Raw genomic sequence first — 22,503 nt, 5'->3', positions numbered from 1 at the left:
CTACACGGAGTTCCGCCAATTGCGGAGTGTGTTACTTCGCTCCGTACGCACTGATTTTTAGCGCTTGCTATTTGTACTGTGCTGGAAAATCAGCGTGAACGCCTCCACGTGCAGTGCAAGAGGGCACTGTCTCTTTCTGCTGCTCAAGTAGATCATCTACTCGAGCTGCAGCTCCCTAAATCCATGCGGAAGGTTACTCAACACGAGCAGTAGCGCCCATACGTGACCACCCGCATTGAGAAATCTCTCCGGGAGGTAGTCTGGAGTAAGATTTTCTTTGCTTGCACTCATCAACTTAACGTTGTCAAGCGCAAGCAAGGAAAAAACTCCGCTCATGGAGTTTTTCAAAATTCTGCGCGCTACGCGGAGCGAGGGGTGGGAAAAACTGCAAACTCGATGAGCAGAGCATAATTTCACGTTGAGGCCTAGTCAAAATTTGACTTTACCATTAAATTAGATTTTGTTTACCTATGAAAAAGAGTCCTTGAAATATTTCTCTTGCTGGTACCAATCCGAAATCAGCATAATAAGGTGGTTTAATGTATTCCAGTGTTTTCCTATTGAAGGACCTAGCATAGCTACAGTGAAAATAGTTTTTTATAGTTTTTCACTGTACGGATGTGTAATATTAAACTTCTACATGTTCTACTTTTAAATGCCATGCACCACACCCCATGAATAGGAGGACCTAATTTAGGGGTAACTTATTACAATTTAAATGAAGGTTTAAGCCTGTTAAAAGGGTTTATTTATTTTTAGCTTAAAACTACAGAGTCATGTTGCAGTGGTATGCCTGGAGGCATGCCTTACACTGTCACTGTAGTGGTTTGCACAATGAGTGCAGCAGCCCACTCGTGACATTTAACTTCCAGGCCTTGGCTACACTGTGAGTACCATATAATAGGGTGTTAAAGGTAAGTTAAATATGCCAATCACAAGTATACTAATTTTACCAAGTTGACAAGCAGGAGCACAAGGATTTAGCCACTGGTTATCAGGGGTAAAGTGCTCAGAGTTCTACAGACAGCTAAAATAGGTTTCAGCAAAAGGATAAACAATTGTGATAACCATCTAGAAAGTGCATATATCCAAAACCTGTGATGTGCATTCCTTACAGGTAGCCAGGACACATTTCAAATAGAGTCTGCAGGAGTGACAGAGTAGCAGCACATGGCATGTACTGATTACAGTGAGTCTGATAAATACCCATTGCATCCACCCAGAAGTGGCAGATAAACAGCATATGGCTTGCAGTAGTTACAGTCAGCTAGATAAATGTCAGTTTAGTTCATCACAAAGCGCCAGAGGAGCAGCACATGGGGTACTCTGGGTACAGGCAGCCAGAAAAATGCCCATTGGTTCACCCCAGAGGGACAGAGGACTGTCAAACGATATACTGCCTCACTCAGGGATACTATGTCTTCTTCTAAAATCCCATTTATGCAGATTAAGCAAACATTTTTTTATTCTCATTTCCTACCTTTTCCTCCTATCTTCAATCACAGAACTCGGACTGTCTCACTGCCAAACGACACTTGGATGTTTCTACAATCACTCACGTTAAACCCTTCTAAAATTGTGGTTGTATACTTCCCTTCTTCATCAGCAGTCGTTTCTTTCTGACCCAATCTACTTCTCCCTGATACTCTTAAATTTAGCCACTCAGCCAGAAATATTGATGTTTCTTTCAGAAAATTCAAGAAAATAAAATAGTTCATATGCAACTCAGCGATCACATTACAATATCAGCTACTGAACAAATGGAGGGTCAGCCCTCACGTCTCTTTCAAAACAGCAAAAACACTCAAAAAAGGAATGGTACCCAGAAGGTATGTCTACAATAGTTTACTAGAAGACCTACATCGATATTCCATAAGGGCCTACGCTTTGCCTGCAGAACTTTTCTCAACCTTCCTAGGCTGGCTGACTGCCTGACACTTATATTCAAGGCAGTCAATGAATTGGCCAAAAACTAGCAGCCTGATTATGCTATGTCATGTTATCTTGTGTTATGTTCATGTGTATCGAAAAGCGCACTATCACCCATGAGAGTATTCTGGTGCTGAGCAGGTGTCTGTGCCTAGCCCTGCCTAGGGTAGGTTAGTTAATTAAAAAGCCAAGTCTTCAGCTTCTTGTGGAATTCAAGAAGGGAGGAGGAGGCTCTGATGTGGAATTGGAGGTCCTTTCACACTTTAGGGATCGATCCTCCTGATCTGGTGCTGTGTATGCATGGGACGTATTCGAGTAGAAGTCTCCTGCAGAGTGGAGGTGTCTGGGTGGTCCATGGAAGGAGATGCAACTGTTCAGGTAGGTTGGGCCTGGGTTATGTAGTATCTTGAATGGGTGTGTGAGGAGTTTGCAATGATTGTGTTTGTGTATTGGGAGCCAGAAACCCCTGAGGAGTGGTGCGATGTGCGTTCTGTGTGGGAAGTTGAGGATATTCTGTATAACTACAATTCTACTTAGTATCTGAACAAACCATAATCTTTTACTCACACTCTAACCACCCTGTGTTGCTTCCAAGTTAGGTTCTTCTACATCGTACTACCTCTCCACTGAAACATTCCACCCCCAATAATTTTGGTAACCACTTCTTCCCATGAGTTCAACACTGCAATAAAATATGCAAATGGTATTGCTCCACTACTAATGTTGATTTAAATATCTATATTTCAATTCTGCATGCTTATGTAAATGTAGAAATGTAATTATCCTAGACTTTTGTATGTCTTCACCACTGTTATCTATTCAGCCAGTGCAATTTATTCATATCTTGACTGTTGCTTTTCAGATATATTGCTCTGTGTTTGTGTACCATTTGTATGGTCGGGGAAGACACACCTTTCTTCTTGAAGCACTGTCTTAGCTGCTGGTTCTAAGTGCCACAAACTCCCCTATGGGGTCACAGGAGTGTGTAGTATTATGTTTGCCCCTTTGTACCTACTCTTTCTCTGCTTCAGAGCCCCCACCACCATGAGCTGGATTCTGCAGATTTCTTGTGCATTTGATTGCTATCTGGACATGTTTCTATCCCAAGAGCCAGGACAGTGAGAAGAGCACTGCTGTGAGGTACCCCAGATTCATCAGGTAAGTAGACTTGACCAAATGGATCTGCTGTCCAGATCGTGAAGATGGGCAAGCGCTGGCCAGTCTCTCCATCTAACCTCATGCATCATGAATCGGGCAGAGAAACCAGATACCCTGCTCCCCTACAATCTGAAGAGTGCCAAGGTGTTGCTAATTCTGGCCACAGCAAATTCCTTAATCATGAAGAGTATCATTGCACCTTCATTGCAATGCATGGATGGTTCACAATGCATGCATTACAACAGAAGCACTTTAGAGTTGAGCTCAAACACTGCCGTCACTAATGGAATTGCCATTTGCCATATTGCAGCAGATCTCTCTATAAGTCATGATTGGAAGCTGCAGCTTCCACTGGCTATAATGTGGGCTGATTTGAAAAGTGAATGTTTTTTCAAAAAACATTCATTAAACAAGTGGAATCATTTCCCCTGTCTCTGTGTAATGATGGTATAAGCTGTAGTACGCAGTAGTAAAAAAGTGTAACTGTGGCCAGTTGGAGAAGAGGTGGAAACAGAGGGTGGTGTGGGTGGATATGCTTTCAATATTTATTGCAGTTATTGATCTAGCACAAACCCAATCCACTGCAGTAGTCAGTTCACTTTACAAACCAATAATACTTTATAGATACAATAGGTGGCAACTAGGACAAAGGAATAAAGATCCTAATACATTGTAATTACATGTGTCAATATGCTGGTCACTGGTAACATAGACTATTATTAGTTGCAGAGCAGACATATAGGACAGAATTTCTGAAGTTATGAATGAATAGGTTTAACAAGTAGATGGAGGTAGAGATTCTTTTTGAAAAAGTAGAGATAAGGACACATTTAGTGTGTGTCGAGAACGTCTTCCCCATTTGAGGAGCATTGCCAGAGAAGAAACACTTGATTGTGCTCTTTGTGGTACATTTTTGCCATGCCACCAAAGATTTTTAGTGTTTGCATTAGATAACTAGTGCTGTGGAGACCTTTACAGCTGATCTAGTTTGCTTTGTATGTACTTTTTTGAGTCCAGGTGTAGCCATTTATAAGAGGCAATAACTGTGGGGAGGGGGGACAATTTTTTTATTTTAGAGACATGCCAAACACCAGAGAGCCGAACAGCTTTAAGGGGGAGTGTTAGAAACGGGACCCCCGGCCGGCCAAGGCTCATGCCAAAGTCAGTCAGGGATCACCATTTCTAAGGTCAGGGCAAGGGAGTTACACACCAAGATAACCCCTGCTCACCCTCTAGGTAACGTGTCGCGAGCAGCAAGGCTAACCTCGGAGGCGATGTGTAAAGCGTTTGCGCGCGCACCCCAGCGACAACACCCTAGGCCCACCACAAAGGAAACTCCACACAAGGTTATATAAAAATAGCCTTTGTATTATAATAAAAACACATCAGATTAGACACACACTTTACAATGTGCCAACAGGCACGGGCAGAATTTACAAGGGATTATGTACAGGACAGGGCCACCTGGGCCACTGTCAGGGGTATGCACTTTTTAGAAATAATACTTGTAGTAGGTATAACACTTAGCACATAAAACATATAATGACTGTAGCACCAAAATAGTACATGTAGCACACAACCAGGACTTCCTGGTAAAGGGTAAATACCTCCTACGCAACCCTAAACACTGTAGGAAAATCACGCAGGGAACTAGGACCTTATTCTCAGGACCTATGGAAGGAAAACACCATCACCTAAGCATGTCACATTTAGCAAAGGGAAGGAAACCTAAAATAATCCTCTAAGCAGGTCACTTTTAGCAGAGGGGAAGAAGCACAACTCAATCACCTAAGCAGGTCACATTTAGCAAAGGGACCGAAGCATTAAAGACATTGCACATGAGGCATCAAAATACATTTACCTAAGCAGGTAACTTTTAGCAAAGGGCAGGAAGCATAAATCAAGTAAATCATCAATTGCGCAGGGTGCACATGGCACATAAATCACAATGCGCCAGAATTACGTGGCACAACACAAGAACTGTCCCTCAGGCCAACTGGCCTCGCAAGGGCTGCAATGCCCTGAGTCCAAATGTCAGGGAGGCTGCGCAGGCAGCCAGGAACACAAGCCTAAACGTAGCAACTGTCCACTAAGTGCTGGACAGTTGTAAATCAATGATGGCCAACGTGGGAGCCTTGTGGGCTCGAGAACAATGGGGAGGGGAACACAGCGTGGGAGCCACGGGGCTCAACTAACAACTGGGGCCCAAGAGCCTCGGGGGCTCAAAGCCCAATGCCCGGAACGTTGGAGTCCCTCACGGGGGACTCAGAAATAATTATGCCCCCCTCGAGCCTCTCAGGACTCGCAAAACAAAGTGGGCGCCTAGAGCCTCTCGGGGCTCAAAGACCAATAATGCGGGCGTCGTTGGAGCCTTGTGGGCTCGAACACAGGAATGGCGCCTCGAGCCTCGCAGGCTCGGGAATGATGAGGCCTCTGGAGCCCTCGTGACTCCAAGCAAGAAATGCCTCGTCGCTCGTTGGAGCGGCCCTCTGCCAACCGGGACCGCTCTAAATAAAAACAAAGGACTCTGTCCCCGCACTCACCGGGTCTCGGTCAGGCGGCAGCTCTGCTGGGGCCACGGGCGGGGCTCCGCTGCGGTCCCTCGGTTCCTCTGCTACTCCGGGGCTGTCCTCTCACTCGGGAGCCTCGGCAAGATGCGGCAGGCTGCTTCCTGTTTCTCCGGCCTGGCCCCGTCACGCTGCAATCCGCCTGGCTTCCTCTGGGGCCGCCAATGGCAGCGCGGCCCAGGGGATATGGAGGCGGGACTTCCGGGTCGCACTAGGCAGTGGCCCGGCCCGGCAACGGTTTCAATGCCCCTGGGCTGCGGCGGTGAGTTTCGAGGGGCAACGCCAGGTGGGCACCGGCTTCCTTAAATAAATACTTAAATCGAGGTGGGCACTCGATCGTGGCATAAAAGCGCTGCTAAGCGCTCGGGGAAAGAATTATCAGCGCGCCCAGCGCTATGACCAAAATAAAGCGCTCCACAGCGCTAGCAGGCAAATAAGCGCTCCCAAGCGCTAGGGGCAAGAAATAAAGCGCTCTCAAGCGCTAAGTAAAAGTAAAGCGCCCCAGCGCTAAAGAGAGCACAAAGTCCAGTAAAGTTCTTCAGGGAGGCAGGGGGGCAAGGCTGGGCCCAGAGCCAGCTCACTGGGTCTCCAGGCAGGGAGACAATCCAAGTGGCGGTCCTCCTGGCCCCAGCAACAGCAGCAGCCCCCTCAGCTAGGATCCAAAAAGCAGAACAAATTGTAAGGGGACACAGCCCCTTCTTATACCACTAAATCCTTTGTCTTCAGGGTGCAGGGTGAGGGAAAACCAGTTGCAGCTGGTTTTGGAGCACCCTTGATGGCCCAACCACCCCTTTCATTCACTGGGGAGGCTAGGATCGTTAGACTCACCACAGGGGCCGGAGCCAGCATTGTGTGGGGAAAGCCCAGCCCCATCAGGAACCAGGTGCAGCCCTCCCACACATCACTCATGCTGATCTCTCCACTCACTCCTGGGCAGACCCATCCAGACTTCCTGGAGCCAGGCTTGCCAGCCAGCTCCAGCCAATCACGCTCCAGCACCCTCACTGCACACACACATCAATGTCTAGAAGTGGCACTTCCCCACTAGACACATACAAGCCGCACATACCATTCAGCATTCACTCTCACGAGTTCACACATACCAAACTCGAGCCTGCACTCCCCACACATCAGGAACTAACATGGACACACACATCCCCCATGCATTCCTATGGGAGGGCAGGCCAGCCATACTACACGCACGCACTTTACCCTGGGACACAGGGAAAAAGTGCGCAGAGACCCAAAAATCACTAACACAGATCATATACTAAAAAGCAAAAAGATTAGGGGTGAACCTGCCATAAGGGCCAAGTCCAACAGGGAGCAAGCCATATAGTAGGGAGACCCGTATGAAGAGCCTTCCCATATGCAATTCTGGAAATATCTATAACTATTATGGTCAATTTTATAGCACCCTTGAAGACTAAATGTCTCATGTTGATAGTTATTATGAGTAGGTACCGGGTGCTCTTGGCCCTGCTTTGACATATCAATGTCAGGACTTGGGTGAAGCATGGATTTGAGGAATTTTGCATTGGTGTCAATTTTATTGTTAGTCTCCAGAGAATTTGTCTATCCAAGTTTAGACATTGTGGCCATTGTGTTTAGGGAGGAATCCACACAGTCATTTATTTTGGTTGACACTTGGAAAGAGTTAGGGAGCCTTTATTTAGGACTCAGACAAAGTCGGGTAGCATCAACATTTATGTGGAAGGACAATCAGGCGTAGACAGCATGTCACTAAGAGGTTTAATAGAAACAATTTTAAATGGCATGGACGTTTTGAAAATTCCATAAGTAGCAGCACTTTGTCATTGCCAAGTAGTATTTAAATTTTACAGCGTTTCAGATATTGCACTTAATATAATATGCTTGTACATGTACCATTTGCTTCTACATTTGCCCCAAATTTATCCTGAACACATCTGCCAGTCCCCCGGTCCACCTCTGTCTTAAAGAGCATCACAACCTTTTGCATTGATTTTCTCCCTGCCTTTCTACACTCTCCTGCCTTGCAAGCTAGATCCTGACCCTTAAATGCACTGCTGGTCACACCTCAAAAAACTTGTGCCTCATGTATCCATTACAACTTCACAAGATTGTATAGTTGATTGAATGTGTATTAAAGTAGTTCTGCTGTTAAATAAACGTATACGAGTTTACTTTTATCTGGTTTGCTGGCCGTTGTTAGCTGCACCACATATGTTGATAACTGAGACCAGCGGTGGGCTGTAGAGGCAGCTTTGGAGCTAGTGTTGGAGATGGTCCCAGGTTCCTGCCAGCTATAAACTAAGCCGTGAGGAGCAGGGCCGGAGGTCTCAGTAACTTCATTTAGCCATTGTGGTAGTGTGTTAGGAAAGGTACTGTAAGAATTCCTTGAGTCACTACTATTTAATTACTTCACAGACAATTGTCATCCAGCTCAGCAAGGGCGGGGTGTATATGAACACTTACAAGACAACTCGCGAAGCCGATCCCCCCCAGCCGAGGACAGATGTAGTTCCAGACCCCAATACTTCCGCGGCGGATGCGCTGTCCCACCGCCAGCTCCAGGAAGAAGAGAGGGATCCCGATGACGAAGAGGAGCACCAGGTATGGGATCATGTAGGCACCTGTGTATGGAAGAGGAAAGAGATTCTGAGCCAATAGGAAAGGGTGTACGGGGTGAAGCGGAGGAAAGGAGGGGAAAATCAAGAGAGGAAAGAGCAATGGGATAGTAGATAAGGCATAGGCAGACAATGAGATTGAAGTGAAGGCAAAAAAGTTTAGAAGAAAGCAGGGAGAGCATACAATTTTGGACAGAGGTTGAAGAATGCATGAAGGTACAGGAGGGGTACCAGGGCAGAGGTTTGGAGGGTGGAAGACAGAAGGGAGAAAGGAAAACATTTAATGCAGCCACAGAGAGACCACCAGAGGAGGTGAGAAGGGGATATGAGAACAACAGAAGAGAGAGAAGATGGGGAAAGAGAGATCGTAAAACAGTAATTATCCTAGAGTTCTACGGTGTGCTCTTCCATGGGGAGTCTGCCACTTCTTTGCTACAGCCCAATGCCAACAATGAAGTACTCGAAATACAGCTACTCACAAACTGAGAGGCAGGAAAGGCCTCTTTGAATTGCCATTGCATCAACCTAACTTAGTGCAAACAGAGCTGAAAGCTGAACTCTACCAGAAGTGCTAGGATATGCAGGGTTCTGCAAACAATGAAGGCAGGCATAAACTGAAGAACACAAAGTCCAAGCCAAGGTTGACATAAAAATGGAAAACAAGAATAGTAAACTACACAGGGGCTCCCAGAGAGGCACAACTCATTGGTTACTCTGTCCTGGTCTTCCCTTAGAGGAAGCCATAAATGATTGCCTGGCCGTGGATCCTTGTCAGTCCAAGTACAGAAGGGATACATTTGGCCACGTTGTATTGCGCTTTATGGAATGTGAGCTCCTGAATCACATCCTCGTTGCCAATATGAAGTGATGGGACGGACCAAGCAATAGTGGTTAAACAAGTTTATTTGCAAAGTACTTGCACCCAGATCCAGGAGCGTCCAGCACCTGGAAGTAGCAACCAGAATTTGACCTCACTGTGGTTGAACTCGCCGGAACAGTTCCATTCCTGAATTTGGGACACCCTTCATAACACAATAAGGATCCTCGTGCTACAAAGGCGCACGAGGATCCTTCCTCTTACAGCAGCTCAGTTTCTGTATCTAGGGATACCTGGTACCAGATGCAATAACCATTTGTAAGTGCTATTGGTTACAGTTACATGGTGTGGAGAAGAGTCCGGCCGGGGTCATCTCACACGATGTTTGTGCTGATTGGGCTGCTGGTAAAGGAGGTGAGATTGGAATAATCTACAACAAGGAGCTGAGCTGTGAACGAGTCTTGTTAATACCCCCCCCTTCAGTGCTCATTTGAGCAGGTCATAAATATCATACTCATTTTCTGCCCACTAACACTTGCCTAGTTTTGAGAACGCTCTTTCGATCTCTGTCTACCTTTAACCTGTTGTAACTGAAAACTGATTGTTCTTGTAGACTTCAGTCTTTGTTTGATATGGGCTCCGCCTGATAAAGAAGAGTTGAAGGCGTCTAACAACTTATCTCAGCTCCTTTTTATACAAACTCATTACAAGTTGTACATATTGCATGTTGCAAAGAGCCCGCCCCTCATTGGTCATAGAACTAAAAGACATACTCCGCAACAGAGGTACCATGTCATCAAGTAAATACTGTAATCTATATTGGTTGATATAATAATAAATACCTGAATAGTTTAAGATGGATGCCGAAAGTTATAACATTAAATGACTCTCCAGCATAATTAAACACATTGCAATAGGAAAGCCATTGCACATTCCTGCAGAGCATGGACAGTAAAGTCCATGCCCTGCAGGAACTGGGGGTGCAGGCAGACAGTGGGGCACAACATATGCTCCCCTGCATGCATCCCTGGCGTAGAGGTACCAGGGGCCCCTTTTTGATCCTCTTTGTTTTCTCACCGCCACACTTTTCATGGCGGACTCACCACTGTGAAAACTGTGGCAGTGAGGAAACTCCTAGTGTGCCTGGTGGTGCTGCAGTGGCACTGCCAATATAATACGGGCTTCAGACCCATGCAAGACCGCCAGTTATCGCGGATCCCTGGTGGCAACAGTGGTCTCATGGTGGTCCAACCCCCAATCTTGTGATAGAGCAGCCGGACTGCTGGTGCGGCAACTCAAAATAAGGCCCTTCGTTAGTTCTTGCCATATCTCCAGGTCTTCCGGCAGCTTGTCATGTTCCTTTATGACTCTTGCCACACAACATTATCCTGTGACTCGTAGTTATCCAGCCACGTCTGGGAACTCTAGGACTAAGCCAGTGCATTGCTAATAGTCTCCTAGCTAGCAATAGTGTGAAATCTACAACATTTTGGCCACAGCCTGGTTGGGTTGCTCACTCTAGATCTGGAAATTGGAATACGTTTGCTTGTTGCTGACTGATTTGTCAGACCTTTTCTTACTTCCCTTCCAAGTATAGTCAGGAAGTGTATGTAAACAAACATGTTGGAGCAAAGGTGGTCTCCTAACACAATCTTAACAAGCTATTTGCCAAGAAGTTAGTCCTTTTATTCAAAGGGAGTTCAGAAGCTGGGTCAAGAAGGGCGATGTTCATCAGATGGTGCATTGGTATAATACGTCTCCCCACCTTAGTTGGAGAATATGCTCCATTGAAACTCTCCAAGCATAATAGATTATAACTATCTCAAGTATAGTTTACAGAGGAGCCCAAATCATTACAGACTACAGTCCGAAAGGTGGAACATCTATGGCAGAAGCACCCTTGTGAAGAACTTCAAGTAGAGCTTAAGATCGGGCAGGAAATACATACAAGGCTACTTTGTTTTCAAAAAAGTATGTTTTCCAGTCAAATTAGAGTTCGCTACTAGCATTTTATGGGTTATAAAGGAGATGACAAATCCTAAATCCTCAAAATGACCCGCAGAATTGCCGCTCCAATTGACATCACCATACAGGCTCATTTTAAAGACAAAATGGAAGAGGTTTGCTCTGGAATCTCCAGTGATGCTGCCTGCAGGCTTCAAGAAGATTGTTGGCACAGTCAGTTGAAGAGTACCCCTATCCTGGGCTGGCAAGGCATCTCTCTTTCAGAACTTGGTGGAGGCTGAATTCCAGGCTGTGCTATTTGCTCAGTAAGGAGTACTGGGCAAAAAAAAAAAAAACTTCTAGGCGCATAGCAGAATGAGCCACACTTGTGGCTAATTTGCTCCTCATTTCTTAGAAGTGGGAAGAATGCAGCAAGCAGTCAGGCTTTAAGGGAACTAAACTTTTGCTTTGGTCAAAAGCATGGCTCTCACATTGTGCCGTGGCACTGCAGAGCACTTTGAGAGCTGCGCCCAGCATCCAGGGCACTCCCTGCACAAAAGCACGTTTGAAAAGATAGAAAACAAGTGTCCTTTTCCGTGAAGGAGACCTGCCAAAGATCTTCTGCATGGGCATCAATGAAATTAAAATATGTGACTTGACTTCAACGTTTTAGACTGAAATTACAGTATACAAGTAAAGATGTGTCTAGAGACCGGGGCTGCACTTAGCAGTGCAGTCCCACTGAGCATTTGTAACCTGAGAGCAAGTTAGATAGGACAGCCAACTTTTTTAGTTTGCTGGGCTTCTCCTGAGCTAGGTGGCGTCTACCGCCTAAACTCATTTCTGCCTCTCATTTTTTCTTTTCTGTTACCTTATCCTTTACACCAGAGTGTGACTACAGGGCCTTCCCACCACCGCCCCATGATAAGTCTTTCCACACACCCCCACGCACAAAACGGCTTCACCAAAAAGATCTCTGCCAAAGAGCCCCTTCGCGGGTGCCCGTCGGGCATTGCAGCACCGGCCCGACGAGGAGCAGGCCCATATAATGAAGCATGACATCCCTCGGGGTGTGTGAGGGCACTTTTTCTCAGACCTGAACACTCTCACTGCACCAAGGAACTGCACACCAACTTGTTATACTTAGCATTTATATTAGGGTCCTAGGACCACAATATCCATATTGCCCCTTCACAATGTTTTTAATCTCACTGCTCACCCGGCCAATTAAGGGATGCTTGGGGTGAGTTAGGACTTTTTATCTAAAAGTAAAAAAAAGCCCTAACAATAATAACAAATTGTCTTCTAAATGCTCCATGGAATACGGTTGAGTCCACCCTGACCTTTAGGAGTCAGGCTGAACCTAATGATGAAGCATGCCACTACTAGAGTGGGTGAGGGTTGTAAATAAAAAAAGAGTGTTTTCCTCTTCCCACCACTAAGTGTGGTGGAAGTACATACTCTTTCCTCCTCCTCCTCCCTTGATCATTCACTTCCTTAGAGAGGATACGTTTTTTGAATTCACATTGTAGACCTACATGATGCAAGCAAATATATGTCATGTGTGCTGTACAATCAATCAGGATGTACCCAAGACAGCAAAAACAGTTTCAATCACTCTGCTGGTACAGGCGATTACTGATGAGCACCGTCTTATAGTAGGTATCAGAGGCTGCTCCTCTGTGAGAGCGGAGGAGCAGCGCCGCACTGCAAAAAATGCCCACCCAGGAACGCCCCAGAAATGAAAAATAAAATGGTAATAAAGTTAATTTATAATTATTTTATTTTTTATCCACCGGTCCTGAACCGAGTGTAAGGACAGGGCGGGGCCACTGCTGCACTGCACCTGAGTGGGAGCAGTGCGCGGTGCACTTCAGTTTAAAGTGCACATCTTTTTGGCCGGCTGTCTTGCAGCCAGACATGCACGTTTTAAACTTCTCTAACTTTAAGACAGCTGGGTTAGAGCAAGCGCAAGCCCCCAGTGACCTCCGTAGCGCAGAGAGAGGCCGCTCCCTGTAATCCTGGCGCCGCGCTCATGCTGGTGAGAGTAGCCTCAGGATTGGTATGGGAAATTTTCTGTAGACAGAGCAGAACACGGAAGGAGTTAGGAGGATGTCAGTCGTAGTGCAGGAAGCAAGGTAAGTGGTTATTTCTTTTTAGTTACACTTACCACTCACCTTGCATGCATGCTTGCACCAATCGCACATTTACCCGTCCCCCCACTCTGACTCCTTGCAAACCGACGCTGTATTTTATACTCCCCGTAAATCAAGGGTATACGATATAACAACAATAAAATTGCCCTCACGCCTATAATTGCATGTACTCATCACAACATGTGCCAATGAGGTCATGTATAGTGTTATATGAATAAAAAATGTTCGAATTCACAGAATCAACAATGAGCCCCATTTGGAAATGGTGTAAGGGGCCTAACATTCACGCATTGGCCGCAGGTGGTACCAAATAGCAGGCGCTGATTTAGTCACAGAGTTACTTTAATATATATATATATTCACCACCTTGTCTCGGAGATCCAGCAGCACTCACCGTGCAATCACATACAATACCAATAAGGGTGAGGAGTCTTGCGTAGTATGAAAACTACGTTTATTTAGGAATCCATTCCAATAAATGGGTAGCCAAAAGGTTTTGCAAATGCCTAATATCACGAAGGGGGAGGGAGCAACAGGAGGGGGAATCAACACAGAGGCTGGGAGGAAACACCACAGGGGGGCGCAGGGGGAGGCAACATGGAGTCCGCAGATGGGGGGGGGGGGGGGGGGAGACAACACGCAGGGCGCCTGGACAGAAGCAAACTGAGACAAAGTAACATGGGGTGTTTGGAAGTGAACGAGAGGAGAGAGTGCACTGTGAAATTAAAGTGCACTGGAGAGGGGCTCGAAGGGCAAAGCGAGATAAAAGTGAAAGCATTCATAAGAGTGGCTCTAACAACATACCTGTGGAAAATAACTTTTTTATATAATGTTATGAAAAGAAATGGGCTGAGAAGTGAGAAACATGGAGAACGGGGGAAGTATATGCACTTTCATGGAGTGCTTTAAGAAAAAGAAAAAAAAGTTCCCAAAAGGCAGACACTTGGGGGTGGATAACAGGAGCCAATAAGAGAGATGGTAAACAGGTTGTCCTCCAAGGGAAGGCAAAAGACTAGCTGGATGAGCTAAAACAAATAGAGCAGTTGGACAGAAACCAAGAAAATGAAAGTGACAAAAAGACAAAGGAAAGCAATGGCTGGAACTGCTTTCTAGGTCAGTTATCGGCATGTCTCCAATAAGTCTTTCATAACCAGACAGCTTTGCGGTCTGGCAGGATTGACCTAAAAAGAGAAAAATACAAAATCCTTGTTTTTCCTTTTGTCGGAGACAACGCAAGGCACTTTAAAATGGAACAGAAACTTAATTTCTCGAAACTGTGTGGAAATATGACTTCTGCCGCTTGTTGTCTCGGCCAATGCATCTCCTTTTGATGGTTCTCCCTCTGTCTCGTATTCAGGTATTATGCAGTTGGTATTATTATAAGATCACTGCGCTATTCTGTTTATTTGGAATATTGAAGGCAACTGACCCTCTAAACCTCTCTCCATCACATAGCAAAAAGGGTACATTTTAATTAATAAAATGATGATACTAAAAATGACAAAAATCCAAACACTACACAAGAAATATGCAATGTTAAAGAAAATAGCGCCTAAAAGCACAAATCGGCACTCAAGGTCCTCTGGTCAGGCAAGACTGGGAGAAAATCAGAAGTTCAGGCCAACCGCGAGGCAGCGTGGGTCGGATACAAGGACCAGGTTAGTACCCCTGATGGAGCAAGAATTCGCACGTAAAGCGGCTTGCTTGTATTCAAGAACCTCGAATAACCAATAATGAACTAACTAAAACTGTTTGTCTTACTAATTTCCCCTTTTATTCAGACATTTGGGATGTCCTAGAGAAGCTTGCATATGTGTTTATTAACCATAATACGCTTGCCACTAAAATGGCCGCTGCTTGGCGGGAGTTCGTCTGCGCATGCGTCGATCACACTCACGTGACGTGACGTACTCGCAGTTCTGGTGGGAATCTTTGCGCTTGCGCATTAGAATTAAGATGGCCGCTTTGTGTTCTCACATGCCGAAGCTTGCACTATCGCTTTCTGCATTTCTGTTCGTTTGCACTAATTTTAATGCTATAAGTTAGTATAAAGTAAGGGGAGTCATATAGGGATTCCTGGTATACAGTGTATTCATTTATTTCTATATTCTAAATTGTTTTTCTTTACTTTTCATGTATCGTAAATCCTTGGGCCTGGGAGGGATTCAAAACCCCATCTTGGAAGTCCCTACTGCGCATGCCATCCTGGCAGAGGGAAGAAAACCTTGTACAAGTGGAACCCAGCCAGCTGGCAGCCACAGTCAAGATGCTCATGAGAACTGACCTGCGACCCAGCAGGACGAAGCTGAACTGTACTGCAACTGACACAATTGTATATAATCTTTGTAGTCTCCATTGTATTTTGTAGAATATGTCATGGGAACCCCAAATTCAATAGGCGGTCCCAAAAGATGTAAATTAGGACTTGAGAAAGTAAATCCTGGTTGGTGTGGTGACCTGTCCTACTTGAGGACCAATCGAAATTGGGGATTCTTACACTTGCAACATTTGGGGGGTGGTACACTGACCCGAAAACAGCATAACTAGCCTAGGTTTAGCTAGAGAAATTGTCCGACTTGTCAGAATAGCTGACCTGTCACTGACCCAACGCACTCAATAGGTGACTGATACAGAGAGCTGCGGAGCACTCTGTCCGTAATTTCCATAGACCCAAGCGGGGTTTTGGGAAACCTTAAGTGCTGGCGGAGCACTTTGCTGGGAAATTCGATAACCCAATCGGGGTTCTGGTTGATAGCTGCAGAGAGGGTGGAGCGCAGGCGTTGCTTCCAAACTGCGGGTGCTGGTCTTACCTTGGTGGTCCTGTCCTGATCCTAATCTGGTTTTCCTGTCCTGTCCTGGGGTGTCCACTCTGCACCTGCTGGCCTACTGGCGACTGTCCTTCCTTGGGGTTTCTCCTATCCTTGACTGACCCGTGGCCAGGGTTGGTCTCCACACCGTTCTAGGTAAATATAAATCTGAGGGAACCCATTTTGCACTCTCCATTTCCTTGCTTTGAATAAATTTGTACTTGCCCTTTATTCCTTTCTCTTACCTTCCCTTTGCTGACAAATGATAAAGTCCTACAGTGTAGTTGTTATACTAGCATGTTCCAAATTTTTCCCCATCCTATAAGTACTGTTCTATATACTGTTCATACCATATAGATGTTCCCTTTCTTTACCCACCCTTTAGTAGATTACCCCGTCTTATTAGTATGGTTCATTCTTACTTTAGCTATAGTTCCTCTTCAAGGAGAAATAGTTCATTGTGATATATCAGTATGTTCCTTATTTTCCCGTCCTTTAGACATCATACTGAGTCTAAGCTCTGAAACCTATATTAGGGTGTTCCCTGTTCTTACCTTCCCTTTAGACTCATAAATGGTTGGTCTGATCTACTTCCTATATGGATATGTGCTCTTTATTATCTTAGTTATAGACAGTTTGCTTACTGTAAACCTTATGCTTTCTGAAGCTGATGACTTTTAGATAAAGATTTTAAAACTTCCCGAGTCTGTGGTTATTACATGAGTGCAAAGAAATTATATGAGATTGGTATTTTGTGTCTGCCTTTCTTTTACAGCTAGCTCCCTGATCCATTGTGATCATAGGTACCCGTAACAGTGGATTGGTAAGTCGGGTACAGTAGAAATCAATAGGAAGGAACAAGGGTTACTGGTAGTAGAGTGTAAGTTTACCCGATTAATAAATATGGTGAATTGAAATACATGGGCCCAATGCGTATATGGTAAATTTATGGTCGGGTGACCTGCGCGCTCTATCACCCCTGAAAAGGTTACGTTGTCAGTCTGTCGCAAAGAGTTTAGATTGCAGTGGAGGATGCCGTAAGGAGGAGCATCGTGTTCGGTCATGGCTGTAACACAAAGTGCAGGTTTCGTTTTGCTGGTCGCCATGGACAGTCATCACACAAAGAGGAGGTTTAACCGGAGCTTCGCGTTGGCGGTCGTCACAGCAGCAGAGTCTTGCATGAAGTGGCCCATTCGCGGTCATGAGGATCCCAAAATTCAAGATGTTTAAATTTTCTTCCTTTGAGGAACCCGCTTTGATGCCAGCTAAGGGTCCAGGACCTGGGAGGCACCTCTTGGGGGTCAGGGCTCACTTCAGGAGAGGACAGCAGCAAAGCTCAGGCAGGTGCAGTTGCAGGTGTAGGCATGTCCACTTGCAGCAGGCAGCTGCAGGGAGATAGCTAAAGCGTGTTGCGTCCCTGTAAATCACACAGAAGGTCAGCCAACTGACCATTTAATCTCTCTGGGGGCTTGGGATGAAGACCAGTCCAATCTTCCTTCTCAGGCAGCAAGGCAGTCTTTCTAGCAGGCAGGGCACTCCTTCTGAATCTTCCACAGGTCCAGGGGCCATTTTCGCTGTGGAAACTGCATCAGGATTTGAGCTTGGATCACCTTATTTCTGTTTAATTGGACACAGGCTGTATTTACACCATTGTTTCAATGTGAAAGGAAATATCTTTCCCACGCAGTCCCTGCGGGGTCATCTCTAAGTCCACGAAGTACAAATGTATTTTTGTTGTTCCATTAGCTGAACTTATCTGCTGTTTCAGGTTTTCACTTGCTACACCCGGATTGTCTACAGGTTATATGACATTCCTGCAAAAGCCAAAGAAAACTTCCAAAATTGCTTCATGGCCATTGCTAGGTGGGTGGGCTCAATTCCACTAAAGCTAGACACAAGAGAAAACAGAGATTCTGATTGTATGTAATATTCCTTCTTTAAGGTCATAAAGTTTGTGGCTTTCACAACCAATGTCTTCCCCTTGTCTTCTTTATCACTGAGAAATTTCGGATTTTATATAGAGGCCTCTGTCCTCTAGCACTCTGATATCTAAAATATTCTCATATTGCTTTTTCTACATCTGCTTTTCTGAAAGAACATTTCACTCTGCCCATCCCCTCAAGGAAGCAGTACAAAAGGGGGTCGTGATGGACGGAGCATCAGAACCAATCAAACACTCACACCCAGTCAAAAGATCTGGGTTTGATCCATCACCGTTCTTTAGCCCACTCTGCCACCCCAGTTCAGACATGGCTATATGCAAATCAGTCTGACCCTGTGCCTCAAGGGAACAGTCCAGCCCGAACTGCCAAGCCATGCCTTCCCTGGACCGGAAACAAGCTTCCGAGGACCGGTTTCTGGCATTCCAGCCGTCTTCAGTCTGGCTTGCTTGAATCCAGTGGCAAAGTGAGCAAGGGACTCACGTCTGAGCATACCATGCCACACTTATGGTGGCCAAAGCGGTACAAAAAGGGGGTGGTGATGGACGGAGCATCAGAACCAATCAAACACTCACACCCAGTCAAAAGATCTGGGTTTGATCCATCACCGTTCTTTAGCCCACTCTGCCACCCCAGTTCAGACATGGCTATATGCAAATCAGTCTGACCCTGTGCCTCAAGGGAACAGTCCAGCCCGAACTGCCAAGCCATGCCTTCCCTGGACCGGAAACAAGCTTCCGAGGACCGGTTTCTGGCATTCCAGCCGTCTTCAGCCTGGCTTGCTTGAATCCAGTGGCAAAGTGAGCAAGGGACTCACGTCTGAGCATACCCTGCCACACTTATGGTGGCCAAAGCGGTACAAAAGGGGGTGGTGATGGAAGGAGCATCAGAACCAATCAAACACTCACACCCAGTCAAAAGATCTGGGTTTGATCCATTACCGTTCTTTAGGCCACTCTGCCACCCCGGTTCAGACATGGCTATATGCAAATCAGTCTGACCCTGTGCCTCATGGGAACAGTCCAGCCCGAACTGCCTAGCCATGCCTTCCCTGGACCGGAAACAAGCTTCCAAGGACCGGTTTCTGGCATTCCAGCCGTCTTCAGCCCAGCTTGCTTGAATCCAGTGGCAAAGTGAGCAAGGGACTCACATCTGAGCATACCCTACCACACTTATGGCGGCAAAAGCGGTACAAAAGGGGGTGGTGATGGACGGAGCATCAGAACCAATCAAACACTCACACCCAGTCAAAAGATCTGGGTTTGATCCATCACCGTTCTTTAGCCCACTCTGCCACCCCAGTTCAGACATGGCTATATGCAAATCAGTCTGACCCTGTGCCTCATGGGAACAGTCCAGCCCGAACTGCCAAGCCATGCCTTCCCTGGACCGGAAACAAGCTTCCGAGGACCGGTTTCTGGCATTCCAGCCGTCTTCAGCCCGGCTTGCTTGAATCCAGTGGCAAAGTGAGCAAGGGACTCACGTCTGAGCATACCCTGCCACACTTATGGTGGCCAAAGCGGTACAAAAGGGGGTGGGGATGGACGGAGCATCAGAACCAATCAAACACTCACACCCAGTCAAAAGATCTGGGTTTGATCCATTACCGTTCTTTAGGCCACTCTGCCACCCCAGTTCAGACATGGCTATATGCAAATCAGTCTGACCCTGTGCCTCATGGGAACAGTCCAGCCTGAACTGCCAAGCCATGCCTTCCCTGGACCGGAAACAAGCTTCCGAGGACCGGTTTCTGGCATTCCAGCCGTCTTCAGCCCGGCTTGCTTGAATCCAGTGGCAAAGTGAGCAAGGGACTCACGTCTGAGCATACCCTGCCACACTTATGGCGGCCAAAGCGGTACAAAAGGGGGTGGTGATGGACGGAGCATCAGAACCAATCAAACACTCACACCCAGTCAAAAGATCTGGGTTTGATCCATCACCGTTCTTTAGCTCACTCTGCCACCCCAGTTCAGACATGGCTATATGCAAATCAGTCTGACCCTGTGCCTCATGGGAACAGTCCAGCCCGAACTGCCAAGCCATGCCTTCCCTGGACCGGAAACAAGCTTCCGAGGACCAGTTTCTGGCATTCCAGCCGTCTTCAGCCCCGCTTGCATGAATCCAGTGGCAAAGTGAGCAAGGGGCTCACGTCTGAGCATACCCTGCCACACTTATGGCGGCAAAAGCAGTACAAAAGGGGGTGGTGATGGACGGAGCATCAGAACCAATCAAACACTCCCACCCAGTCAAAAGATCTGGGTTTGATCCATCACCGTTCTTTAGCCCACTCTGCCACCCCAGTTCAGACATGGCTATATGCAAATCAGTCTGACCCTGGCCTCATGGGAACAGTCCAGCCTGAACTCAGTGAGTGTTTGATTGGTTCAGGTGCTCCGTCCATCACCACCCCCTTTTGTACCATCCCCTCAAGGATGGCAGTGCCTGAATCAATAAGTCTTTAACACATGAACTATGGAATTCTTCGTACGTGGGTTTGCCTCTGTTCTTATTTTGACACTGTGGAATATGCGAAATAAGGCCTTCTGTGCAATACATTGATCACTTCCTACAGCTTGGCTTTTCTCACGGAAGGTTGCCTTATTGGCCCCAAGTGGAAAAAGAATTATCTTCAAAAGCCACTGTGAGGTTCGTCTTTCTTTAATCTGCAGGGCCCTCCAGCCCAATTTCTACAAAAACAATAGACATTATAGTCCTTTAATAATGCTTCTCTCTACCACTGCTGGATTTCTCATTGCTCCTCAAATACAGAAGATTAGAGTAAGTCACCGGTCTTTCTTTAATATGGTTTCAAAGCTATGAAGAAAATTACAATTTTGGATTTCTGTATACACGCCCTAATTTCCCCCCAAAATTTAAGGCGCTGCTTTTCTTGCTGATGGTTTGATCTCATTTTAGCACCGACCAGGAGCTCCTAACTGTCCCACCAGTGACAGGCCACCCTATAGGGTAACAATGGTCTTTAAGAATATGTAACATCCTCATGTCTTAGCATCACCCATTCACGGCCTATGGATCTATGCTTGAGATGAGTAATACGCTGGAGGACATCAGAGACGTATGTTTCTTGATTGGGCAACCTTAGAAGGGGGCCCTGAATTTCAACACACCTAACACCATGGTTTGCTCTTCATACTTCTTTGAACATGACCGTACGATATCCATTTGGCCATTGGAACGGTCTTCGAAGGCAACATAAGTGGTTTCTTTTGCAACCATCAATGCTGATTCCTTCTAAAGTGCTTCTCTCTGCCACTTTACCTTCCTTTCCCGGAGACAAGAGCCTGATGGTTTAGCCAGCTTAATTTTTAAGGTTCACAAACATAAATACGTACATCTAGTAGCACTTCCCTTGCTACGTACTTCGATATGATACCCCTTCCCCTGCCCTCCCGCCATCATACCTCATAATTTTCACATTTGGCATTCTTTTTTCTTGCTTTCTAGCTTTCACCGGAAACACCTGGCCAACTTATGCACTGTACCCTGATACTTTTTAGAACTTCCTGTATAGACACTGCAGTACTGCCAGTCAAGAGGACCAGCACTGTCTTTCTACCTTTTCTAGTTCCGAGAGAATTTAAATCTTGTACTCGACATCTTTACCTCACAAAATATGTGAGAGGAGTGTAGTCCCCACGTCACTATCAAACAGTTAATTGTACTCCTAGTGCTTCTGTGACTCAACGCGGCTACCCTGCATCCAAGACACACTATAAACAGTGAATGCTTCAAAAACAAGACACAAATAGCCTCTCACCTCCACCATTTTTCTGGCACAAGTAGGGGAACCGCCAGACATTCCCGAGTCCGACAGAGTAGCCGATCTGGGCCAGGATGTACTGCAGCTTGCTGTTCCACGCCGGCCGGTCCTCCACCTCGATGCCCTCCTCTACAGCCTTGGCTTGCGTCGGGGTCTCTGCGGACACGTTGAAGGAGCTGAGCTTGTAGTCCACGGGCTCCTCGTGGCCCAGCAGGTCGGCCACGGACTCCGTGACCAGCTCATTGCTGTGCTCCCGCTGCGTCACCTTACTCGTCTTAGGCATTGCAGAGCCCTGGGCCCCGAGAGGCAGTCAGTCACGAGAAGAAACAAACCCAAGGGGGGTTATGGCAGAGAAGCTCAGGGCCTTGACAGTCGATCACTGGCCAACACGGAGATCTGTAAGAAAGACAAAAAAAGTGAGCGAGACAGTCTGGAAGAAAAGAGTGAATGCGTGAGTAAGCAAGTGAAGGAATGTCGGGCGAAGAATAGGTTAAACAAATATGCTTCTTTGTGTAAAACACAGTGAAAACTCACTCGCCACGAGGCACCTTGGGGAATGAATAACATTGTGTAGAGTTGGCACCTCTGCATGTCATCATTAGAATGTTAGTTATGTTGCTAGGATGGAATATTAGCTTTTGATTATAGGAGTTGGTTTGTGAGCTGTGAAGCTGTGCTGGAGGTATCTACCTTTACTCTCCAATAAAGCAATTTATCTTTCATCAAATTGACTGGAAATTGGATCTTTTCATATTGTGTAAGGGCCTGACCCCCTAAAACAGAATATAACAACAG

The 22,503-nt window shown here is 46.2% G+C and overlaps 1 protein-coding gene across 2 annotated transcripts in view; it reads right to left on the bottom strand.

Annotated features, from left to right (window-relative positions):
- SLC6A17 (solute carrier family 6 member 17) overlaps nucleotides 1-21,991 on the bottom strand; it is a 138,826-nt gene extending 116,835 nt beyond the window's left edge. For both annotated transcript variants that reach the window (XM_078641311.1, XM_078641312.1), the window contains exons 1-2: nucleotides 21,706-21,991; nucleotides 8,112-8,269 (exon numbers count right to left, since the gene is read on the bottom strand). In XM_078641311.1, the coding sequence (XP_078497437.1) occupies nucleotides 8,112-8,269; nucleotides 21,706-21,991 (444 nt within the window). The remainder of the gene's footprint in view (nucleotides 1-8,111; nucleotides 8,270-21,705) is intronic.
- Between the last annotated feature and the right edge of the window lie 512 nt (nucleotides 21,992-22,503).

This window comes from Lissotriton helveticus, chromosome 5_1 (assembly GCF_964261635.1).
Source record: "Lissotriton helveticus chromosome 5_1, aLisHel1.1, whole genome shotgun sequence".
Lineage (NCBI taxonomy): Eukaryota > Metazoa > Chordata > Amphibia > Caudata > Salamandridae > Lissotriton > Lissotriton helveticus.
This window is presented reverse-complemented; position numbering and strand designations above follow the sequence as displayed.